The 24,467-nt window shown below is 36.0% G+C and overlaps 2 protein-coding genes across 2 annotated transcripts; both read right to left on the bottom strand.

Annotated features, from left to right (window-relative positions):
* Positions 1-738: 738 nt before the first annotated feature.
* Positions 739-5,363, bottom strand: LOC131859487 (pentatricopeptide repeat-containing protein At3g53700, chloroplastic-like). Its single transcript, XM_059213283.1, has 2 exons — positions 4,878-5,363; positions 739-1,071 (listed from the first exon to the last, which is right to left on the bottom strand). The coding sequence occupies exons 1-2, from the start codon at positions 5,361-5,363 to the stop codon at positions 739-741; spliced, it is 819 nt and encodes a 272-aa protein (XP_059069266.1).
* Positions 5,260-18,062, bottom strand: LOC131859486 (putative pentatricopeptide repeat-containing protein At1g12700, mitochondrial). The gene is made up of 4 exons (XM_059213282.1): positions 17,660-18,062; positions 17,466-17,557; positions 16,859-17,116; positions 5,260-6,443 (listed from the first exon to the last, which is right to left on the bottom strand). Exons 1-4 carry the CDS (start codon positions 18,060-18,062, stop codon positions 5,481-5,483), a joined length of 1,716 nt encoding a protein of 571 aa, XP_059069265.1. The 3' UTR covers positions 5,260-5,480.
* Between the last annotated feature and the right edge of the window lie 6,405 nt (positions 18,063-24,467).

Here is a 24,467-nt window from a genome sequence, read left to right as displayed (position 1 = left end):
TCAAGAGCATCACAGGTTGAAAGGCAATCTTGCATCAACCAAAAATATTTATTTGCTTTCATCAAGTAGTTAATAGGAGTCTCAATATGGTGCACAATATTTTAGTGCATAACCTCATTTCAACTCAAGGTAACATCATATCTAGATTTTAGGGTATTTGAATAAGTTTTTTAGTTATCATTTTTAGAATCAACATTAGTTTAATGTGCATAGTTTATAGAGGGACATTCCCACAACTTGTGAAATTCAAATAAACATTTCACAAGGTAGTACAATGCTATATAGATCTTTAATTAGAATCACAATGAATTCTATTCTCTTGGAGCTTCATCGTCATATTTAGGCCGACTTGCATGTTTCACAAAAAAAATGAGGTTTGAGACCTCTTGTGTCTAACATAGATTATTCCTATGTTTTTTATTAAGGGAAAACAAGTTTTGAAGGGACCTGAAACCCTATACAAAAGAGGTTTTGGAAGGACCTAAAACCCGAACATTAAGATAAGCCTGAAAGCCCACTCAATGAAATAGAACACAAGAGAGACACGACGAAACCAAACAAAAGATGGGGGAAAACACAAGAAGGACCCCCAACAAGAACCAACTAGCTGCAATAAAGACCAACAAGTAGCCCTAACCCAACCATGACTGATCAAGTATTTGATCTACACTTGTGAGATCGAAGGGTCATATCAAAAGAGGCCTGGGACGATTTAGATTTCTTACTTTTAATGGTAATTCATCCCTCCTCAACCCTAGCAATAGTCCTTTGCAAAGAAGACGACTCCAGAATAGAGGACCTCCCACCACCTGGAGGAATAGAGGCAACATCCAGAGAGGCAGGGATAGCAGAAATTTGAGAATCAGAAGGATCAAACAAAGGTCCAAAAACAAACTGGGTAGCGGGAATGTCATCCACCAAAGAAGAAGATCCAACAAACGGGGTAAGAGACAACAAACCATTCTTAGCAGAAGAGACAACAACATCCTGAACTCCAACAATTTTAATCACCGAGCCATCCTTAGTGTCATCCGAAGAAACATTCTTCTCCATTAAAGAATCTGAACCAACCTTCAAAATCCCAGCATCCAATGGATTATTCCTATGTTATGCACTTAGATATATCGAGAGAGTAGGATGAATCAATATATACCAATTTTAACATCAAAACTTAATGCAACATATATATCATTTTAGTGTCTCACAACATCATCAAAACAACTATGCAATTTGAGATAAGCACAACCACACAACAACACAAGAGAACACAAGATTTACATGGAAACCCAGAAGGGAAAAGCCATGCTGAGAATTATTGCTTGGATCTACTACCCAAGTCTAGCCTCACAAAATAATAATGAACTTACAATGATTTTGTAGACACCAATCCATGGGAATTTCAACCTAAGAAAGAGGCACCCATCCCCAATCTAATTTGTAACTACCAACCTATAGGAGAAACCAATCCCCTAATCCAAATAATTGAGCACTAATACAAATTACATGAGGCACCAACCTCAAATACAAAATATGTGTCATGTAAACCTTTCAAATTAAATCTTCATCATCTGTTTGATATGTTCTTCTTCAAAACACTCTCACAATGTGTATATGATATGCATCTTAGTTCACACACTTTGTAATGTATGCTCATCACCTTCTCTTCATAGAATTCAACTCTTATTTGATCACACATACATAACAAGTGCACATTGGAATGAAATTGGTTAGCATTATATATGTATCCCAATATTGTTTACACCTTCAAGTTGGCTTGAAACCCTTTTATAATGTCCACAAGTCAGCCATAGATAAGTCCTTTAAAACAAATGCATAGTTGATTCGGATCTAACATTGACACATTATGCCAAGAGTAAGAAAATGATATGTCTTTCCCAACACAAACTCAACTTGTCCCAAACTACCTTCACACGCTTACTCAACTTGTCTCAAACTACCTTCACACACTTCCTCCAATTGATGTACATCTCTTTTGGTGCATCCAATAAAAACTTTAGCATAGTTAACAAGCTAACAATGTGCACTTTGTCATCTCTATTTTTCTATATACTAGAGAAAAACCTGTAAAATTCATAAATATTTGTCTTTGTGTGTAGCCTTATCTTCCAAATTCTAAGCCATCACTACCAATTGTGATAGAATGCAATACTAAAAAATATGATAGTGCAACTTAATATAAATATTATCTCTAGGCAACATAACAACTCAAATACTTGCATCATATTATTAATTTATTTGCAAAGGTCACAAGTCAAAATAACTTAAGATTTTCTCGTGCAATAACTCTACCCTAATTTTTTCTCAAAACTCATTTTTGACTCAAGGAGTAACTCTTGGATAATACTTTCCAATGTCTAGCATTAATTTTTATCCTTTTGATTTTGCCTTTTCAAATAGTATCGTGTCAATTTGTAGGTATTTGGTAATAACGAGTTGGCTATATCATCTTTTTGCAAAAAATAAATAAATACTTAGTGTTTTCTAATTTTAATGTTTAAATACTTTTTCAAAATTTTCCTTGAGTTCTTGAGAAATTTTGGGTTAACCTAGTTATTACCAAGTCTAAGTTTTTCAGCTATAGGTGTAATGCATCATCATCCTTACCAATTGAACTCAACCCCTTTTTACCATTAATGAACCATTTTGATATTTATATGAGTCAAAATAAATAAAATACAATTTTAACCAAGTTTTCCATTATTATGAGAACTTCATGATATAATAAGCTTTCATGTCATTGTACTAGGATTATTTATATTAGGCTTTCACATCTTTTTTTTAATGCAATTTCCAAGCTCTTGCCCATTAAATAAAGATATTGCACTCAATTCTATTACCAAACACCATGAAAGATATGAAAAGTCATCCCCACAGTTCATAGCTTAATAAGAACCACTTTAGTTTTATGCAAGGTGAATAGGTTGAGTAAGTAAGAAAAATATTCTTAGGAAATAAGATTTACATTCAATAATTTAATTAGCTTGTAGTTACATTATTTGGGAAGTTCATTCTTGTAAGATAATTGTATACACAAAAAAAAGGCTTTATAAAGAAAATGCATTCAATGCAATAGATGAAGAGTCTGATTATAATGAAATTCTTATTTTAAATTTGTTTCCAATGTAATCATGTCTCTTTTGTTATTGATGTTCTACATTGGTATCAGAGCATTTGTTACCCTGAAGAGACATTTGGCCTAGAAAGTGCCAACATTCTCTGTCATGGAAAATGATCATTTAATTTATAGATTATTCTAAATACATAGGTGACTTGTGATTGTTGAAACTTGAATGTTTCCTGCCTTACTAGTTGCTATCTTTTTGCTAAGAAATATTTTGTTCTCAAATTTAATTCATGTGCATTTATGGAAGTGTGAAAGTTTGGACAATGAAATTTTTGTACAATTTTAAGTTTGCATAGTTGAATCTTTTGCACAAGTTTTATTTTACTTTCTTTCCATTGAACCTTTATACTCTTATCACTCATAAGTTTCAGTGAAGGTAGAGTGAATAGAGAAGCGATCGTTGGGCACTTAATGTTTATTAATTTTGAGATACAAAATCAGATTTGTGTGCCTGGATAAGGTGAGTGTGAAGGTTTATTATACAAAAGAATAAAAATAAGATTATAATTAAAATATAAAAGAATAAAATTAAAATTTAATTAAATTTAATGAAAAATTGGACTCTCCCTCACATGAGAAGATACAAAAGGGAAGAAAATAGAAAACAGAAAACAAGAAGAATAAACATTAAATACATAAATCAGATTCGGATCTAACTGGAATATGAATAGAATAAGCATTTAATATTAAATAAGGAAGTAAGGGCAGACATCAGTCATTTGTGTAGATCTGATTATTTGTAAATCATCAAATATCACACAAATTACAATCATCGAACATCAAAAAAACAACACAAATACAATCACACCCAAAAAGACATTCAACAGATCGAAAGAGATCTAATTTTGATAAAGAAAGGAAATCCAGACCAAACCTTTAGCCATGCAAGAACAAATACATCAAAGGAATAAATCTTTAAATCAAACTTAAAACAACAAATCTAATATTATTTTCAGATCTGCCCTTCTCAGTACATATTGTTTATGCATAGATATATAAATGCTTAAGTGAATACTTATATATAAGATATGCCTAACTGTCTGAAATCCATCTTGTAGGAAGTGCCTGAGGTGTAAGAGGAGGGTTATAAGAGGGTTATCTAAGTTGTCAACAGAAGAAATCTTGAAAGAAAAGAAAAATAAGCAGTTGATAGCTTTGGATTGCCACAACTCATATTTTACTTCTGATACAGTTTCCAGGTTGCTAAGAAGGCATCGAATAGATGCCTCATTTTGAGCTGAGAGGAAAACAATGAACTGAATGTGACTCACACCTTTATAATTACCTATATAGATTAACGTATGTAGTGCTAGCCCTAGAATATTTCATACCATGTATAAATCTATAAAAATGTTTGAAGTCATTTGACAAATTTTTAAGTAGAATTATGGAATTGCTTGCAACTGTAACCTACTGACAATAAGATCATCGTTAAAGAAAAGGAACCATCAAGTTATGCTTTCATTATAAAGGATCGTACATGATTGGAGGTCAAGCTAGAAGATAATATAACAACATTAACTCTCTCATCCCTGCACAGAAGTAAGTTTCTATGTAGAGTGACACTGAAATGATTGTACAAAGATCAACTTTTAGCTGGGAAAATATATAACCAGGGGTGATTTTGATATGGCTAGCACTCACCAAGGCATAAGATTTATGCATCCTTAGAAATAATAAAAGAATCATCATTTACAAAGTTCCATAATTTTTTAATTTGACCAAGATCAACCAGCCAATCAAGTATCCGAACAGTTGCATCACTCGGAGCACAGCCTTCTTTCTTCATTTGATCCATCAACAAAAGTGTTTTTTCAAGGTCATGTCTATGGCGTAAGGTATCAAGTAATGTATTATATGTGATAATGTCTGGAACCAAACCCTTTGCTTTCATCTCGTTCAGCATTGAGAAAGCCCTGTCTAGTTTGTTTTCCTTGCAAAAACAATCAATCAATGTGTTATAGTTTACAACATCTGGGGCAATGCCAACCGTCATGGCCTTATCCATTTCACCAAGTTTGCAGTGGGCATCAATCAGACAGTTACAAGTGACTGCATCAGGAGACAAGCCTTCATCAAACATCTTATTCATGAGTGAATGTGCTCTAGAAAGATCGCCTGCCTTGCACAGACCATCAATGATTGTGGTGTATGTCACTTCATTAGGTTTCAAATTCCTCATTGCCATCTCCTCTAACATCTTGCCTACCATGTCCATGTCTCCTCTTCTACAGAATGCAGATATTAGTGTCTTCTATGTAGTTACATCAGAATGATGTCCCCTGTTTTCCATCTCAGAAATAAGTGTAAATGCTTCCTTTTCCCTGTTACTCTTTCACAAAACATCAATTAGAATGCTGTAGGTAACAACATTTGGGGAGCAACCTCTCCTTAGCATCTCTTTGAACAATTTTTGAGCCTTATCCACCTCATGTAATTTGCAAAGGCCATCTATCAAAGAATTATAAGTAATTACATTTGGCTGTAAACCCTTTCTGGACATGATATGAAAACAATCACAAGCCTTGTCCATCCTGCCATCTTTGCACAGTCCATCAATAACTGCACTAAATGTCACTACATCGGGCAGAGGACCAAACTCCATCATGCGCACAAATAGATTGTAGGCTTTCTCTGTTTTTCCAGCCTTGTAAAAGCCATCTATCAGATTTGTATAAGTATAGATGTTAAGAAAATGGCCGTCTTGTAATATTTGAGCTACTAATACTAGAGCTTCATCTACTCTTTCTACTTTGCAAAGACCATCTATCAGAGTGCTATATGTAACAATATTTGGAGAACGGTACCCATGTCTCATTGCTGCTAGTAATCTGATAGCTTCGTCTTCCCTACCTACCTTACAGAGACCACACATTAGGGTATTGTATGTAACGGTATTAGGAGAAAGGTCGTCCTGTATCATTTCAGCTACTAAAATAAGAGTCTCACTTATTCTACCAATCTTGCAGGTTCCATCGATCAGAGTGTTAAATGTAACAATATCAGGAAAACAATGATCATGCCTCATTCTCTGCAAGAGCTTATACGCTTCCTCAATTTGATTCCGTTCACACAAAGCCTTTATGAGGGGGCTATAAGTGATAACATTTCGATGTATTCCCAGCTCTCCCATTTCAGCAAGAAGGGGTTTGATTCTACAGAGATCACCAGAGTTTACAAGGCCATCTAAAAGAGCGGTGAAGGATACGACATCAAGAGGACAGCGTTTAATTAGGGCTGAGTGGAAGAGATCCCAGGCCTTGTTTGTGTTTCCCGATTTACAGAGGGCAGTAACGGACTGAGTGAAGGGCTCAACATTAAATTTGTCCTGCTTGTGTGTGTGTTGAGATGAGGAGATTTTGCAGTATTGTTTTGAAGATTGAGGAGAATGAGAATGCAACAAAGAACATAGAAGCAGACGTTATTCTAAAGCAGCGACTTAGCGGTGTCACTTTTTTTTACCTTATTATATATTAGATATATATTTTTTTAATTAATTAGATAATAATTATATATATATTATTATAATTAAGTAGAAATAATCTTGAACAAGTGGATTGAAATATTTGTAGAAAAAGTATGAAAGTAAGTGAAAACATAATTTTATAAATATTTCTTTTATTTCATGAGAATCAAACATAATTTTTTATTTTTTTAATTTTTCAAAAAGAAGAATTAAAAACTTGTTTTCATTTACTCAATGATATCTAAGGTTAAAAATTTGAAAAAAAATGTATTGATCTACCAAAATTAAATCTTATCAACAAATACACAAATCCGTATCAACAAAACACCTTATTCAAATTCTCATCAAATGAGAACAATTACTAATAGGAAATGTCAATTTAAGTTGCCTAAAAAAAAAATCACCATCATGAAAGTTTTCATCAATTATAGAAACTCTAGTAACATAAAATGAAGTTCACTAGCAAGTGGCTAATTGAACAAAGAAGCCAACATAACCATTGAGCAAGTCAATTTGAATTGGTCAATAGATACATTTAGATAAGAAAATATTTGCATGGTATTTAATGTGTAAATCTAAAATGTAAATCCTTATTTGTTTTAATATAATACCTTACAAGAACAATTGAAATGACTAACAATGTCCCAAAGAACTCTTGGGATTAGAAAACCACCAGGAAAGCCTATCAGCTAATGATGAGGTGTAATTTTCTAAACTAATGGAAGTCTTTAAATGACATATGGAAAATGTTATCCACATTAAAGGCTAAAACCAAATCAAAGGTTTGAATTTCAATAATACAACTAATTATCCTTAAAAGCTTTATCTAAGCTTAAAAATATAAGTATTGATAATCATGTATCTTTATTTTCACTGTTTGTTGCATCTACGTAAGAAAGGCTTGATGCTATGTATAAATTGGCGAAGAAAATTCAAGAAGATCTCACTTTTGTTGGAGGGGTTGAAATTCTAGCAGCAAGTCTTATAAGAAATTGCATATGGAACTCCAACTTACTAGATTGATTCAAAGACGTGAATAGGATTGGGAAACCAAATTACATAAAGGATAAGTGCGAGTTAAGCATGATTCCTTATTATTTATCACAAAGTTGAAACCCAAAGTTAAGCTTTTTTTAATCAATGGAATGGATCCTATCAATCATGTGCAAATGGGTCACTTAAGTATCAAAATTTTGAAAAAACTAAACTAGCATATGAATAATCAACAAAATAATTTAGAATCAAGAGCAAAATAGCCTTTAGATTCTAATGCAAGACCATCTCGTGTTGAAAGGCAATCTAGCATTATTAAAAAAAATTGTATTTTCTTTCATCTTACTCAATATGTGTCTCAATACATTCCACCACATTTTAACACATAACCTCCTTTCATCTTGAGGCAAAAAATTAGAAATATGTATTAGTTTACACACATCATATCTTGATTTTGGGGGTTTGAATAAGTTTTTAAGTAGTTATCATTTCTAGAGTTGATATTAGGCTCAATGTACAGAACCATTAGCATGTAGTTTAATGCACATAGTTTGTGGGACCTTCCTATGACTCGTGACGCTCAAATAAACATTTCACAAAGTAGTACATAATAGAGGAATTTTTAATTAGAGTTTCATTAACTCTTGAAGCTTCATCATCATATTTAGGCCGACTAGAATGTTTCACAAAACATCAAGGTTTGAGATCTCTTGTGGCTAGTTCAAGGATCATTCCTTAAGCATGGAACTACTATATAAACACCTCTTGAATTTATTTGGAAGAAAAAATGAGAAATATAATTAGATGAAAAGTAGGATATTTGAGAGGTTGTGCTCAATCGCTCTATCTTGCACAACAAATTGTAATGAGAATGTGGTAAGCTAGCAGGCCATATTGTAATCTTTCTATGATGACGAATTAGTGAGAAGTTATTTTTTTATTCTATGTTAATCCCACTATGTTAAATCTAAGTTGCATGATTAGATAGTCCTCCTCTAGACTCTCCATACATGATTGCATCAAGTAGTATCAAAGCAAGTTTCTAAATCCTTTAGGAGGAAAGGAATTATAGTAGACTCATGAGTGAACAAATCATCGACCTAAGGTAGTTTGCAAAATCTTGTCAATAAAGAATTTACTGTGAGGTAGTTGCAATCTTGTAGATAGATCAATGAATTGTGGTAGTTGCACCAAAGCCAAGTAAATATGCCACCAAGGAGAGCACCTAATATAACTAATGTCACTAGAAGAATGGAGTAAAAGTTAGACATGATGAGGAAAATGAAATTCTTATTGGATGTTTTGGAAGAATATAGGCAAAGGGGTCATATAGGTATGGGGATGAAAGTGATGATGATGAGTTATGAGCTCAAACTACAGATCAAAATGAAGAAACCTTAAAAGAAGAATAATTTAATCATATTATCAAAAGGTTAAAGTTATTTTCAAGATTGGTAAGAGTGTTGCAAATGTGATGTTGATGATTATGATTGGTTGTCATTGATGTCAACATAATGGTTGTCATTGATGTTTCAATATTGGTGATCCAGATATCTCTATTATCGAATATGGTGTTGATCGATTGTACTAATGTGTAGCTTGATTCCATTCTTATTTTTGTTGTTTTGGAGAATGATTTTTGGGTTTGGATTAAGTCCAAAATTCGAGAATGATTAGCGGCATTGGTGTAGCATGTGAGTCATGTTTTGGGTCCAAAATTTGTAATGGATGTAATGTGTTGATTTGACTGGTGATGTGTGTTGTGGTATGGTCTACTTCTCATTCCTTCCCACCACCAGGATGTTTTGTGGTGATCTATTTTAGGTCTTTGTCTTGTCTACCTTAGAAGATTATGTTTTCAGAGACAATATATATATGAGGATGAGTTAGTGTGTGGCAATTTTGTGTGGCATTGTTATCGAAGATATGCAAGTTTGAAAAGGAAAGATCTGATTGTTGAGGATATGTGAAGTGTGTTTGTGTTGGGGCACCAGAAGCAGTTCCAATTTTGTAGACTATTTTGTAGTGGTGAATTATTTCATTTCTTTCTTTCTTTCCTTGGCAGTGAGCCTTTTCTAGGCAATGAGCCCCCCTTTGTAAAAATCACCTTAACTAGTGTCACCTTAACTGATGTTTTATATTGAGAACTACCATTCTTTGTGGTTTTTCCCTTTTGGGGTTTTCCACGTCATACCTGGCATCCATTGTGTGATTTGTTTTGTGTAGTTTTTTCATGTTATATCTGCTTTGATTAATTATGTTGGTTACTCCAGATGTATGAAAGTGTTGATGAAATTGATTTAAGTTGTCAAGTAATTCATATCCCCTCTTAGTTGCCTAGATATTCCACAATTGGTATCAAAGCTTTGGTTCCTTAGAGAAGAGCTTAACCGCTTGAGGTAGATCTTGATCCGATGACACATAAATTGACTATTCTTATCTTTGAAGGATCCAACTATAGCTGCTAGAAAGTGAAGATGAGAGGTTACTTGATCTCTTTGGGATAAAACACTTGGAATGCAGTGAAAACTAAGTATGTACACCTAGAAAATAGTCTTACCATTCCAAATGAGATTCAAGCTTATGGAGAGAATGAAAATGCAAGATATGCTATCTTTAGTGCTTTGTCAAAGATTGGATTGACACATGTTATTTCATTAAATAATACTTATGAGGTTTTATAAAATTTGAAAGATATCTATGAAGGAAATGATAGAGTTAAAATATCAAAGAAGCTAACAGCTAAGCGTAGATATGAGAACTTGAAAATGGAAGGAGAGGATAGAACAAGCTATTTTCAGAAGGTTGTTAGTGTAGTAAATGAAATCAGATAAATTGGCAGCACCTTGATAGATGAAGACATAATTGAAAATATATAACAAGTACAAAGGTAGGTTACCTCTGAAATGCTTTAAATGTGGAAAGATTGGTCATATAGCTACTAGATGTCCGGAAAAAGGTTCAACACAAAAGCCTAGAGAATGTAAAGGAAAGTTTAATAAGAGAGCCTATTATGTCAAAGATGATGTTGGTATTTTAGATGATGAATCGGATTATGAAGATGGTGATTATTTATTTTTGGTAGAAAGAGATGTGCCTAAGATAGATATTCTTAAGACTGTTTCTGCTTTCTTACATGTTAGAAGAGATAGAAATGAATGGTTGATTGATAGTGGATGTTCAAATCATATGACTGGTGATAAAAATAAGTTTGTGAAACTTGAAAAGTACGGTGGTTCTGTTAGGTTCAAAGATGACCAAACAACACAAATTGTGGGAATTGGTTCTATTTATTTTGATGGAAAGCATAATACTAACAATGTTTACTATGTGAAGGGCTGGATCATAATCTTTTCAATGTTGGACATATGTTCAAAAATGGTTACAATGTTATTTTCAGGATGATGGTTGTGAGATCTGGAAGGGATCCGAAATTGTTATTGCAACAAGAAAAAGGACTAGTGGAAACATGCATCTGTTAGAAGGAGCTACAAAGAATTGTTTGTTATCTCAAATCAATGATAACTGGCTTTGGCACTAGAGGATGTGTCATATCAATTTTGATAATTTGGTGAAGATTGATTCATCAAGTGTAGTAAGAGATTTACTAAGGTTGACCAAACTAGACAACAACATTTTTAGAAAATGTCAAGTTGGAAAGTAAATGAAAGGAACATACTAAGGAAATGAGCATTCATCCAACAAATTGTTGGATTTAGTGCACACAGTCCTATGCAATCCTACTAGAATAAGGAGCATACAAGGTGAGAAGTATTTCATGTTGTTAATTGATGATTATTCTAGAATGTCATGGGTTGCATTTTTTAGAGAGAAGTTAGAAGCATTAAAAAAATTTAAGATATTCAAGGCTGAAATTGATAGAAAGATTAAGTGTTTGAGGTCTGACAGAGGAGGAGAATTTACTTCTGATGAGTTTAACAACTTTTGTGAGAAACATAGTATTAAAAGACAGATGTCCACCCCTAGGACACCTCAAGAAAATGGTGTAGTGGAAAGGATGAATCAAACTATACAAGAGGCAACCAGAACTATGATTGAAGGAGCAAAACTCACAAAATTCTATTGGACAGAAGCAATTCATACTACAAACACTCTTAAAAAAATTATATACCAGAAAAGACATGGAAAAACATCATATGAGCTATGGCATGGTAGAACTCCAACAATGAAATATTTCAAGGTATTTGGAAGCAAGTGTTATATCTAGAGAGACGAAGATAATCGTGAAAAATTTGATAGCAGAGAAGATAAAGGCATATTCCTAGGATACTCTACAAGGAGCAAGGCATACCAATATTATAACAAAAGGCTAAACAAGATTGTTGAAAGTGCAAATGTGACGGTTGATGAAGACATTTCTAAAGAATCTGACAAATTGGTAGGATATGAGTTTGATGAATCGACTAATAGAAAAAGGGAAGAGAAAATCGGTGAAGAAGAAAATGAAGCTCGGGAAGATCTGACATCTACATCTAATTTCCCAAGATATGTTCAGAAGAATCATTTAGTGGATCAGATTATTGGAGATAAGAACAATCGAATTATCGCAAGAAGCAAAACAACTCAAGAGTTCAAGTTCTAATATGTTTATTATCAAAGATTGAACCAAAAACTATAGAAGAAGCATGCAATGATTAAAATTGGATAAAAGCAATGAGAGAAGAGCTAAATCAAATGAAGAAGAATCAGACATGGGAATTATTTCACAGACCGGAAAATAAGAATGTGATTGAAACAAAATAGGTATTCTGAAACAAGTTAGATGAAGATATAAAAGTTGTGAGAAATAAATCAAGATTGGTTTTCAAAGGTTACACACAGGTTGAAGGAATTGAATTTGAGGAGACATATGCCTCAGTTGCTCAGATGGAGGCAATTAGTATTTTTTTGGCTTTTCTAGCTTTTAAGGATTTCAAGGTTTATCAAATGGATGTGAAATCAACATTTTTGAATGGAGATATGAAAGAAGAAGTTTACATTGAACAATTAGAAGGATTTAAGTTGAAAGATAATCCAAACATCGTTTGTAGATTGAAAAAGACCCTATATGGATTGAAACAAGCTCCTAGAGCTTGGTACAGAAGGCTAGATAAGTATTTGATTGATCAAGGTTTTCATAATGGTTCGAATGACAATAATTTATACTTCAAAACTAATTCAGGTAAAACCTTAATTGTTGTACTTTATGTTGATGATGTAATATTTGAAGAGAATGAAGGCATATGTAGAAAGTTTTCTAATGAGATGCAGAAGGAATTTTCAAGATGTCCATGATTGGTCAGTTAAATTTCTTTCTTCGTTTGCAAGTAAATCAGAATGACAAAGGAATTTTCATTTCTCAGTCGAAATACATTAAGGAATTTTTGAAGAAGTTTAAGTTGGAGAACTCCAAATCAGTGTTTACACCTATGACCAACAAATGCAAGTTGACAAAAGTTGATAAGTCCCCTAAAGGAAATGCCAGTTAGTACAGGTCAATGATTGGAGGACTGTTATATTTGACTGCTACCAGACCGGATATCATGTATGTAGTCTGTTTGGGAGCTATATTTTAGCAAGAACTGAAAGAATCGCATGTTGTGGCAATAAAAATAATCTTCAAATATCTAAAAGGAACAGGAGAGTTTGGTTTATGGTATCTTGGAACTTCAGATTTTACTCTAACGGCTTATACTGATGCGGATTGGGCCAAAATTAATGATGGCAGGAAAAGTACAAGTGGTGGAGCATTCTTTCTTGGTTCCTAGTTAGTTGCTTGGTTAAGTAAGAAGTAGGATTTTGTCTTTTTATCCACAACTGAAGTAGAGTATATTGCAACATCTTTATTTGCACACAAATTCTATACATGATGTAGACATTGAAGGATATTGATGCTATGTTCAATGAACCCATCTCAATTATGTGTGATAATGCTAGTGCAATAAACATTTCCAAGAATTTGATACAACATTCCAAAACAAAGTATATATCTATTTGGTATCAGTTCTTGAGGGAAAAGGTGTTGGATAATGAAGTAAAACTTGAGTATGTACCTACAAAAGAGAAAATTGTAAATATCTTCACGAAGGCATTGTGAAAAGATACTTTTGAGTATCTATGGTAGAAGTTAGGGGTATTACCCCTTCCTAATTTGAATTGATGTACATTTGGATGTGCATTGATCTAGTGAACAACTTGCATATTTTTACTTGGACTGATGCTTGGGTGCTTCCTCTTAGGGGGAGCAGGAGTAAGTTTCATAGGGGGAGTTATGTATGTCTTTGTCATTGTTGTCAAAGGGGGATGTATGCAAAGTTGATGAGAAGATGGATTAATGCAGAGTTGTGTAGAGAGAGTTATTTGTTTGTTGTTGATGGATGTTGCTATCAATGACAAAGGGGGAGATTGTTGCAAATATGATGTTGATGATTATGATCGTTTTTCATTGATGTCAACATAATTGTTGTCATTCATGTTTTAGTATTGGTGATCCAGATATCTTTATTTATCGGATATGGTGTTGATCAATTATATTCATGTGTAGCTTGACTCCATTCTTATTTTTGTTGTTTTGGGCAATGATTTTTGGGTGTGGATTAAGTCTACAATTGGAGGATGAGTAGTAGCATTGGTGTAGTGTGTGAGTCATATTTTGGGTTCAAAATTTATAATGGAGGAAATTTGTTACCTCAAGGATGATGCATCCTTGAGGATAAATTATCCTTTTGATTACCTCTGTGAACTGGCGCTGAGATGAGCCATGGGATAAAATAACAAACTAGGACAAATACCCACGATCCGGGACTCACAGACGACTCTGTCAAGCTTTTGTCCTGAGGATGAGTGTGCAGAGCTGGGACACCAGCGTGATGTGATGTCGTCCTATACAAATGAAGTACAAAGTGTGTACAAAAAGTTCTAAATCGTGGATAATATAATGAAACATAGAAAATGAACGAACTAAGCTAAAAGTTGCGAGATGCGAAATTACAAAAATAAAATAAAAGGAAAGGAGAAGGATGAAAAAACTCACAATCGGTCCACGATTGAAGCCTCCCGCTAAATGATGATTCTCTCAATTCCGTGAACCTACACAAAAGCAAGAAGGAAAAATATTGGGGTTGTGTTTTAGAGCCTACTTAAGTCGGACCCCCGTTTTGGTGTTTCCACCTCCATGGACAACCCAAGAAGCCACGAGAATAATAATATGATAAAGATAATTGAAAGGATGCAACAAAATATTGGAAATGAAAGAAGGAGATTAAGGAAACTCCCCTTTCATGAACAATTGTTGGAAATGTTGGTGTAGTGTGCTTGAGATGTTGTAACAATGGTGGTGTTGATGGAATATTGTCCAAAGTGATCTCCAAGAGCTTAACCTGTAAGAAGATTGTCAAACTTGCCAAAGAATCCTCCCAAATACCTTTGAAATTGATAGACAAAGGCTTTGGAAGGAAATTGGACGTCAGTGGGTGCACACAGAGGCGTTACAATTCCTTCCGAGCATAGGCATAGTGCTCAAACGACCACCTGCGAACTATTAGATTCGCAGGATGCTAGTGCACTATGCTAATATATCTACGTTGAGCATGTGTCCCCGAAGGTGATAGGTTGGCAGAGTTGGTAATGCTTTGGCCAGAGTTGACATGGATGGTTTGAGTGGACAAAAGGACATGATGGCAGAGTTTGACCTCCAATGACATGGAGGAAAGCGCCACTTGTCACATTAATTACAAGGGATAACATTTTTTATGTTACATTTTGCCCCCACTTTAGCGAGCATGCCTTTGCCAAGGTATGTGAAGATAACGTAGAGGAAGATACAGAGAAAGACCAGTCGCAATAGGGAGGCAAAATTTTGTTGATCAGACAAGGTTGCCCCTAGCGAGATGATTTTGAGATTTGGTACAGATGTTGTTATTTGGTAGATCTCAAACATACTAGTTGTAGACTAGCGTGATGGATGATAAGAAAATAAATGGATAAGACAACTTAACATAAACAAACCTCTCTATGGAGGAAAGCCCCTAACTATGGAAAGATACGAGATAAGCGTTCACCATGGTATAAGATACATCGACATGGGTAGCAAGATATGTTATGCTAGATAGCCATACGATAGGGCGTGATATGCCGATATGGATAACCATATGATAGGGCAGATAAAGATAAAATTTTGTCAGCATGGGTAGCGACACACTAGATAGCCATGCGATAGGGTGGGTAAAGATAGATTTACTAGCATGGGTAGCAACGTGCTAGATAGCCATGCAATAGGGAAGATAAATTTGGTAAGGAGTAGGTTGGTCCCTACAAAGGCACTCAAGAATGGTTTGGCCCCCATGTAGGCGACCACGGGAAAAGAAAAGATCAAGTGGTTTGGCCCTCACCTAAGCGATCTTGAAAAAGAAAAAGATCAAGTGGTTTGGCCTCCACCTAGGCAAACAAGGAAAATAATGATAAAAGACACCAATGCAAAAGCTAAAAGGACAAATTCCAAAGCTAAAAAGATAAGTGCACATATGATGCTCCCCCCCTTAGAATGATAGGCATGAAAGGCATGTCATTCTAAGGAGAAGAGCAGTTGTGACATGTCAACATAACGAGATGTTTCCGTGGAATGCAACCAAGAGAAAGTGGCACATAGATATCCACAACATCAAAATATGCAATGCAAGAGGACATGGGGATCTGATAGTTTGACATCATAACCATAACAGTGTCAAAAAGATATATAGTATCACTATGAGATGGGTGTATCGTCATAGTGCCAAAATTATCAGATTTGAAGAAGAGCACATGAAGACAAAGAGAAAATAAAAATTTGGGTCAACATGGAAGAAGGAAAAGAATGCCCCCAACGCTTTGCATCGTTCCTGAATGTCAAAAATCAAGATATGACAAATAGAAGGAGGTAGACAAATAGAGGAATGTGTACGACAGAAAATCCCCTGTATCCAAGCACCTACAGAGTAACTCGAGTCCTTCAGGAGAGCACAATGGATAAAAAAGTCAACCTCCCATATCCAAGTACCTACAGAGTGACTTGGGTCCTCCAGGAGGGAACAAATAGATAAATCAAGCACATGGGAACACAATCACACACACATGCAAGCATATATAGATGAAAAATAAGTCCTAACAATCAACCCTTAGGAGGGGATCGTATTGTAGGAGATCATCATCCTCAAGAAGAGCCTTGTCCTCCCAATCTAGGTCATAGGGAGAAGGCGGTGATCTTGGAGAGGGACTACCGCAAGTGTCGCACCGGGTGCCTCAGCAGCAGCGAGGGAAAGAGACAGAGTAGCAACGACGTCTTCGTCTATAGGCTCGAAGGAGGTGAGGGTCAACAATTGTCTAAAGATAGTAGACAAGGCTTGTATGTCCTCCAAGAAGCCAAACATGCAGGCCTCCCTGGAGGATGCATGTGACTCACTTGGAAAAGATGAAACAAGAACAAAACTGTCGACCTCTAGAAGAGGGGCAGTGACAAAATTAGGAGAAGGCGAGGCCTTCTCGAATACAAACAAAAATAGGTAAACCAACAAGCATTGAGATAGGCAAAGGAAGGGATGAAGAAAATACCTGTGAAGACTTGCACCGTAAGAACTCCAGAACAACGCCCTGCTCAAACTTGTGCCTACACAAGATAGGAGTGTTAGGCCTCCTATCAACCGTAGCAGGCTGAAGGACCCTAGGAAAATTTGGATGCTAGAGTGGTGGCGAAGTAAGCGGGGTAGACAAAGCTACACTAGGCACCACCTATGTATGTGACATGTTAAGGGGCCAAGACAAGGGAGGCATTTCCGACAAAGAAGTGATAAGAGGTGGATCCAAAGAAGGAGCGATGAAAAATTGCACCTGTTTAGAGGGAGGTTGATCGAAAGCCCCTAAAGAAGCAAGGAGCGAGATCGAAATAGGTGCAGAAATGGGAGCAATCGAGGTAATAGACTCTAAAACAACATCGTTGGGTGTCAGAGCTACATTAGCAAACTATAAGGCATCATCACGCTCTTAAGTTTGGGCCTGTTGAAAGTGTTTATGCTCACACGCACGCTGATTCTGACGGAGGTGAGGACCACCAATCGGAGTCAGAGAGGATTCAGGAGCATCATGCTCCATAGGAGAGGCCTCTAGAATTGTATCAAGGATGGGAGAAGGCCCAACTAATAAAACAAGAGATGCATCCTGGAGAGGCACCATATTCACAACAACAAGCGCCCTACCTCGTTTCGCTCGAGGAGAGGTCAGAGGAACAGAGGGTGCTAGCATAGGTTGTGAGGAAGGTGCAAGTAGAGATGATGGAACACAAGAAGAGCGCTTCCCCTTCTTGTAGCGAGATGGTAGAGGAATATCGGTCATGATCGGAAGCTCGAAGGGAGGGTGGGCCACGAACTTTGATAGCAAGGGTGTCTTTTCCTTGGCTGCATTGGACGTAGTTGCAAGAACAATAGACATTGTTGGAGGCTATGCGGTCCTAGGCGGATGCAGAGGTGTATTCGAGGGAGCAGACTTAGCCTCGACCCCCAATTTTGAGGAGACATGAGGCACTCCCTACTCCAAGACAAGAATCGATGGAGGAGGGGTCGATGCAGGAGGTGGCAACAAAACACTAGGTTGTATAGATTTAGGGGTCGAATCCCTCATTTTATACTAATAATAAGTGTGGTACATTAAATCACCATGTGGAAGCATAGGCCCCAATAGAGCAGGCCAAAAGTGGTCCAACGAAAAAATCCCCATGAGCGATCAGGGGTCGGTATCTAGTGTCCTAGATGACATGCACCATGCCCTCATGGGGAAACTTGAGACATTTGTGCACAACCGAGGGGACTACTTCCATAGGAATCAACCAAGGAATGTCGAGCTTAACTTAGAAGAGGTTTGATTCGAGAATGATGATGAACACAAAGGACACAACCTTAGGCCCTATAAGGACCATCAAGGTGATACTATCCAAGGGGCAGATAGAGAACCCATCATGCATCCTCAAAGTTGCGTGATATTCATCATACGCTGATCTATGCCAACTGTTCACAAAGGGAGTCTCCTTTGTGATAACATCGACTCTGCTAGATGGGTCAACCATCACACTTGTGACATTTTGATAGTTCAACTTGACAGGGACGTAAAGAGGGGCATGATGTCTGCAATACGAGGCATCCAGAGGGGTAAATGACAAGGATAAATCAGATACCTTCCCCTTCTAGGCTGGAGGTGAGCTAATGGGGGTCATGGTGACCATGTTCACATATGGACCATCATCTGAAGAAGGATCCGATGTAGAGATAAAGTTTGTTGAATGCAAAGGGAAAGGATTGATAGAAATTTGCAAGGCGTTGTTGGTTTTATCAACAAACTTATTCGATTTGTGGTTCTGTGCATCCACCTTGATTTCACCACTGTCAATGTGGTCTTGGACAACATGTCAAAGACAATAACATGGCTTAGTGTCATGACCAGGCACACGATGTTAATGACAAAACTTCAAACCGTCATACCAATGCAGATAAGGCTGACTATCAGACAATGGTTTGATTTCTGGAAGGGTAATAAGGTTGTATTTCAACAACCGATGCATTATGCTCAAGTAGGATTCATTCAACTTAGTGAAGACTTTATTTTGTTGCGGGGCTTGTGCAATAGCCATTAGAGGAATTGCCGCAACATTAGCGACAACCTTATTCTTTCGGGACCTATCCGTGGATGTGCTTGCAAAGGACCCACCGCAAGGATTCAAGGAAGTATCTCTGAACTACGATACAGTGTGTTGGCAATCGGTGAAAGCAGAGCACATGTTAGCGAAGTTCTAAGATGGATTAAGAGATAGTTTCTCCCTCAATGTCGACTACAAATTGTTGATAAACATCCTCTGCAGATCACTATCTGAGAGGGTAAAGGGGATCTTGGTCGAGATAGCTTGATATCTCGAAATGAAATCAGTGATCTTCTCATTGGGCTTCTATTTACAATGAACAAGGTCAGTGATAGTGACCCTGCTACCAATGTTCTCTTGAAACCACTTGAGGAAAAGATCCATAAGCTGATCAAAGGTATAAATAGAATGGTCAAGTAAGGAGCTATACCATTCTAACATTATCCCCTTGAGGGAATGCGAGAACAATTTCAGCAAGATGAAATCTAGACTATGGTAGTCACTACACATAGTCATAAAGGAATCTATATGCACGTTTGAGTCCCATCACCATTGAACCTATCAAACTTCAGGGACTTAGCAGTAGTTGGAAGGATAGTATTTAGGATGGTAATGTCAAGGAGTCTTTTCCTGTAACAGACAGACACAAATGATTGACCAAAGGCAGAGGCTTAGTTTGTTAGCCGCCACTGTAACTGCCCTATGTTCTGTAAGATTGTATTTAGGTCAGGATTAGAAGGTGGAGGAGGTGGAGGTGGGCTAGATCTATCGCCACTTCCACCGGACCCTCTAGAAGGACTAGTGCCACCAACAGATGTAGTGCTAGCGCTGATTACTGAAACCCGAGCAACGACGAAGGTCAAACTACTAGCCATGCCTATGTAGCCCAAGGGAGTTATTGAAGCACTGACGCTAGGTATGGTGGAGCCCATTGTGTGGGCACTCAGCCCTAGAATGCTAACACTAACCTAAGAACTAAAAGGATCATATTGATTGTCCATAGGGGTGCGTCTGCCAGAGGCACATGGTTTTTAAAAATAATGGACAAAACCCTCAACATCTCCAGGCCTCTCTTATTAGAGATTAACATGTCTCTCAAGGTACTCATGACATTCCCGGTCTAGGGGAGGACAATCTCTCTATTCAAGAAACCCTCAAAGTCTCTCTGATTTTGTTCCAACATATTGATCTTCTCAAGGTCCACAGTGACTACAGAATTGTGATCGACCATAGGAGGGGAAGACAGGGTAGAACTCCTAGTAGAGTTAGATTGAGAATTAGAAGGAGAAGCCCCCCAGTCGGAATAGATTTTAGACTATGAGAGGTCAAGAACTCATTGGGATCAAATGACTACTCACCCTACATGGTGTTAGGTAGAGGAGGATTGTAGCAATCAGGGGGAAAACTCTTCCTGGATGACCTCCTGACTATGGCTCCTGTTGCAATCTGAGTTGTAAATCTCATAGACAAGCTACACGACATTCAGGGCCATACTATAGGGACACCAAATGTTAAAGTTGGTTTTAAATGATAAACGAAAAAATGCAGAAATTTAAACAAAATGCAAATAAAAGTTTTTTTTTTTGGTTTTCCTCTTCTTCTCTTATTTTATTTTATTTTGCTTTTAGATTTTTAAACTTTTAAAAATCTAAAAGACTAAATGCACCTAAATGGAGCAGAAAGCAAGTGTACAAAGATAATCCCATTTCACGTCTGGTTCACAAAAATGTAATGGAGGGAATTTGTCACCTCAAGGATGATGCATCTTTGAGGACAAATTGTCCTTTGATTACCTCTGTGAACTGGCACTAAAATGAGCCAGGGGATAAAATAACAAACCAGGACAATTACCCATGATATGGGACTCACGAACGGATTTATCAAGCCTCTGTCCCGAGGATGAGCGCATAGAGCTGGGACACCAGTGCGATGCTCTGTCCTCCTGTACGAACGAAGTACAAAGTGCGTACATAAAGTTTCAAATATATGGATAATATAATGAAACACAAAAAATGAATGAACTAAGCTAAAAGTTGTGAGATGCGAAATGACTAAAATAAAATAAAAGGAAAGGAGAAGGATGAAAACACTCACAATCAGACCCCCGTTTTGGTGTTTCCACCTCCACGAACAACCCAAGAAGCCATGGGAATAATAATATGATAAAGATAATTAAAAGGATGCAACAAAAGATTGATTAAAAGTATCAGAAATGAAAGAAAGAGATTAAGGAAACTCCCCTTTCACGAACAATTGTTGGAAATGTTGGTGTAGTGTGCTTGAGATGATATAACAATAGTGGTGTTGATGGAATGCTATCCAAAGTGATCTCCAAGAGATTAAGCTGCAAGAAGATTGCCAAACTTACCAAAGAATCCTCCCAAATGCCTTTGAAATTGATAGATAAAGGCTCTGCAAGGAAACTGAACATCGGTGGACACATACAGATGCGTTACAATTACTTCTGGGTGCATGCATAACGCTCAAACGACCACCTACGAACTATCAGATTTGCGGGATGCTAGTGCATTGCACGAACGTCTTCACATTGCGCATGTGTCCTCGAAGGAGACATGCTGGTAGAGTTGGTAATGCTTTAGCCAGAGCTGACATGGATGGTTTGAATGGACAAAAGGACATGATGTCAGAGCTTGACCTCTGATGACATGGAGGAAAGTGCCACTTGTCACATTAATTACAAGGGATAACATTTTTTATGTTATAGGATGTAATGTGCTGATTTGATCGATGATGTGTGTTGAGGTATGGTCTACTTCTCATTCCTTCCCACCACCAAAATGTTTAGTGTTGACCTATTTTAGATTTCTATCTCGACCAACTTAGAAGATTATGTTTCCTAGAAATAATATATATATATATATATATATATATATGTTGAGGATGATCTACATGAGTTATTATGTAGCATTGTTATCGAAGATGTGCGAGTTTGAAAAGGAAAGATCTAATTGTTGAGGATATGCAAAGTGTGTTGGTGTTGAGGCACTGGAAGTAGTTCCGGTTTTGCAGACTATGTTGCAGTGGTTGATTCTTTCTTTTCTTTCTTTCTTTAGCAGTGAGCCTTTTCTAGGTAGTGAGCCCTCCTATAGTGATCATTCTGGTAGTAAGCCCCCTTTGTAAAAATCACCTTAACTGGTGTTATATATTGTTAACTAACATTCTCTATGGTTTTCCCCTTCTTGGGTTTTCCATGTCATATCTGGTGTTCATTGTGTAATTTATTTTGTGTATGTGTTTTCATGTTATATCTACTTTGATTAATTATGTTGGTTACTCTGGATTTATGAAAGTGTTGAAGAAATTGATTTAAGTTTTCAACTGATTCACCCCCACTCTCAGTTGCCCGAATATTCAACAAAGAGACCTAGAATCAAGATTTATAACTATGTAGGTGATTTGAGTATAAGGAATTGATTGATTGGATAAATGATATGGAATAATACTTTGAGTATGAAGAAATTAAAGATCTAAAATGTGTGAAATTGATGCAGGAGTATCCTAGGCTATGAGAACCATCTTGCATAACTAGGAGTATTTTTTTATAAAATTTTAATAGTTTAGCTTTAATATCATAGGTGTTTAATTTTGTGATAAAGTCTAGTTATTTTATTAAATAATTTGTTCACCTTGTAATGTTGAAGTCTTATGTATTTGTGAAATTATTTAGGAGGCACTTTCAAAGTCAAATATTCAAAAATGCCTTTTTGGGCTTGGAAAATGGAAGTCAAAACTTGCCTTGAACCAAAGATACTTTCCTTAATACTAAATATTCAAAAATGGGAACCCAAGACTGAATTTTTGGTCATAGTTTCTATTTAAGGGTCATATTGAGTGGAGCTAATGGCATAGTGGGTTGATATGCTTGGTAGGTTTGGAGTTGATAAGGCCTCTAATTCTTGAACACTATTGAATGCTAAGAGGGGGGTGAATCAGTATAAACTAATTCATCAATTTAAATTGCTTGAAACACAATATCCATTCAAACCAGTATGCTAGAAAGTAAATAACGGAAATAGTAAATGCATCCACACAAGAACACCAAGATTTTTACGTGGAAAACCAAAACTAGGGAAAACCATGGTAGGAATCTAACTCATAATATATTTATCAAATGCTTACAATGATTATGGTCACCATTCAAAGATCTTACTTCTTCCGACTTGCAAACCAAGGCGCACAACCTTAGGCAAGATACAAAATGACTTGCACAACTAAAGACGACGTCTTGTATTTTTGAAAAATTACACAACACAGGAAATTGAAAAAAACACACTTGTATTTTTGTAATTTTTGAAATAAATTACATCACACAAAAACTTGAAATCTTCAAACCAATAACAAATTGGCTAACTGTAAATTTGAAATAAATTACACAACATAGGAAATCAGAACAACACACTTGTATTTTTGTATTACATAATGTTAAAGAGTTTCTCTTGAGTATAGTTTTTATAATGATTTGTGTTGAGATAATCTGGAATGTTCATTTACCGTCAATTAAGGTAAACCATGATAATATAGATTATAGGGTGTGGATGTTTCATTAACCATCATCCTAGTTGGAACATTTACAACAAATTAGTTTATAGAAATTCTACAAACATGGTTGGGAGTTAGTTTTTTTATTATTGCTTATTCACCTCATCAATATTTCAATATATAGCCACTTCAGCTTATACAACTATACAAATTATTTTTAATATCGATTTATGCATCTTACACAACTGCACATTGTATTTTAAATATAGATTTATGCATCAATAGTTATCATTCAATTTAAACTTGTTCAAATAAAATGTAGTTGTTGTTACTCTATTTGTAGTCATTGTTAGTAGATTCCAACTACTTGAATGTTGCAATTATTTATCCAAAATATTGATTTTAGGACTAAGTAACTGATGCAAGAGCTCCTTCTAACCTTAAACATTCACAATTCAAAATTACTTTAATTAAGTAAAGACTCAACTTCTAATAAATAAAAGATTATAGACTAGAAAGATGAACTTATATCATACTAATATTCATTGGCAAACACACATATCATTGAAGTTTATAAATCTTAACAAACTCTTTTATTTATAATTCTTTTATTCCCTGCACCTTATCTATGCATTCAAACTGTTCTCTCAGGCTGAATTCTTCAATCCCCTATTCTCAGCCCTATAAAACATCCTCTTTCTTGGATA

The sequence above is a fragment of the Cryptomeria japonica genome, chromosome 2, assembly GCF_030272615.1.
Source record: "Cryptomeria japonica chromosome 2, Sugi_1.0, whole genome shotgun sequence".
Lineage (NCBI taxonomy): Eukaryota > Viridiplantae > Streptophyta > Pinopsida > Cupressales > Cupressaceae > Cryptomeria > Cryptomeria japonica.
The sequence above is the reverse complement of the archived record's forward strand: the minus strand, read 5'-3'. Positions and strand labels throughout refer to the sequence as shown.

What these genes read in the sequence shown, in the direction of transcription:
- LOC131859487 (XM_059213283.1), bottom strand. Translation starts at nt 5,363, where the DNA reads ATGGACATGGTAGGCAAGATGTTAGAGGAGATGGCAATGAGGAATTTG. An exon ending in TTCGGATACTTGATTGGCTG is followed by an intron (nt 1,072 to 4,877) that starts GTTGATCTTGGT and finishes GGGATTTTGAAG; the next exon opens with GTTGGTTCAGATTCTTTAAT.
- LOC131859486 (XM_059213282.1), bottom strand. Translation starts at nt 18,062, where the DNA reads ATGTCTATTGTTCTTGCAACTACGTCCAATGCAGCCAAGGAAAAGACA. An exon ending in TCACCTCCGTCAGAATCAGC is followed by an intron (nt 17,558 to 17,659) that starts GTGCGTGTGAGC and finishes ATGTTGTTTTAG; the next exon opens with AGTCTATTACCTCGATTGCT. An exon ending in ATCAACCTCCCTCTAAACAG is followed by an intron (nt 17,117 to 17,465) that starts GTGCAATTTTTC and finishes GTATTCGAGAAG; the next exon opens with GCCTCGCCTTCTCCTAATTT.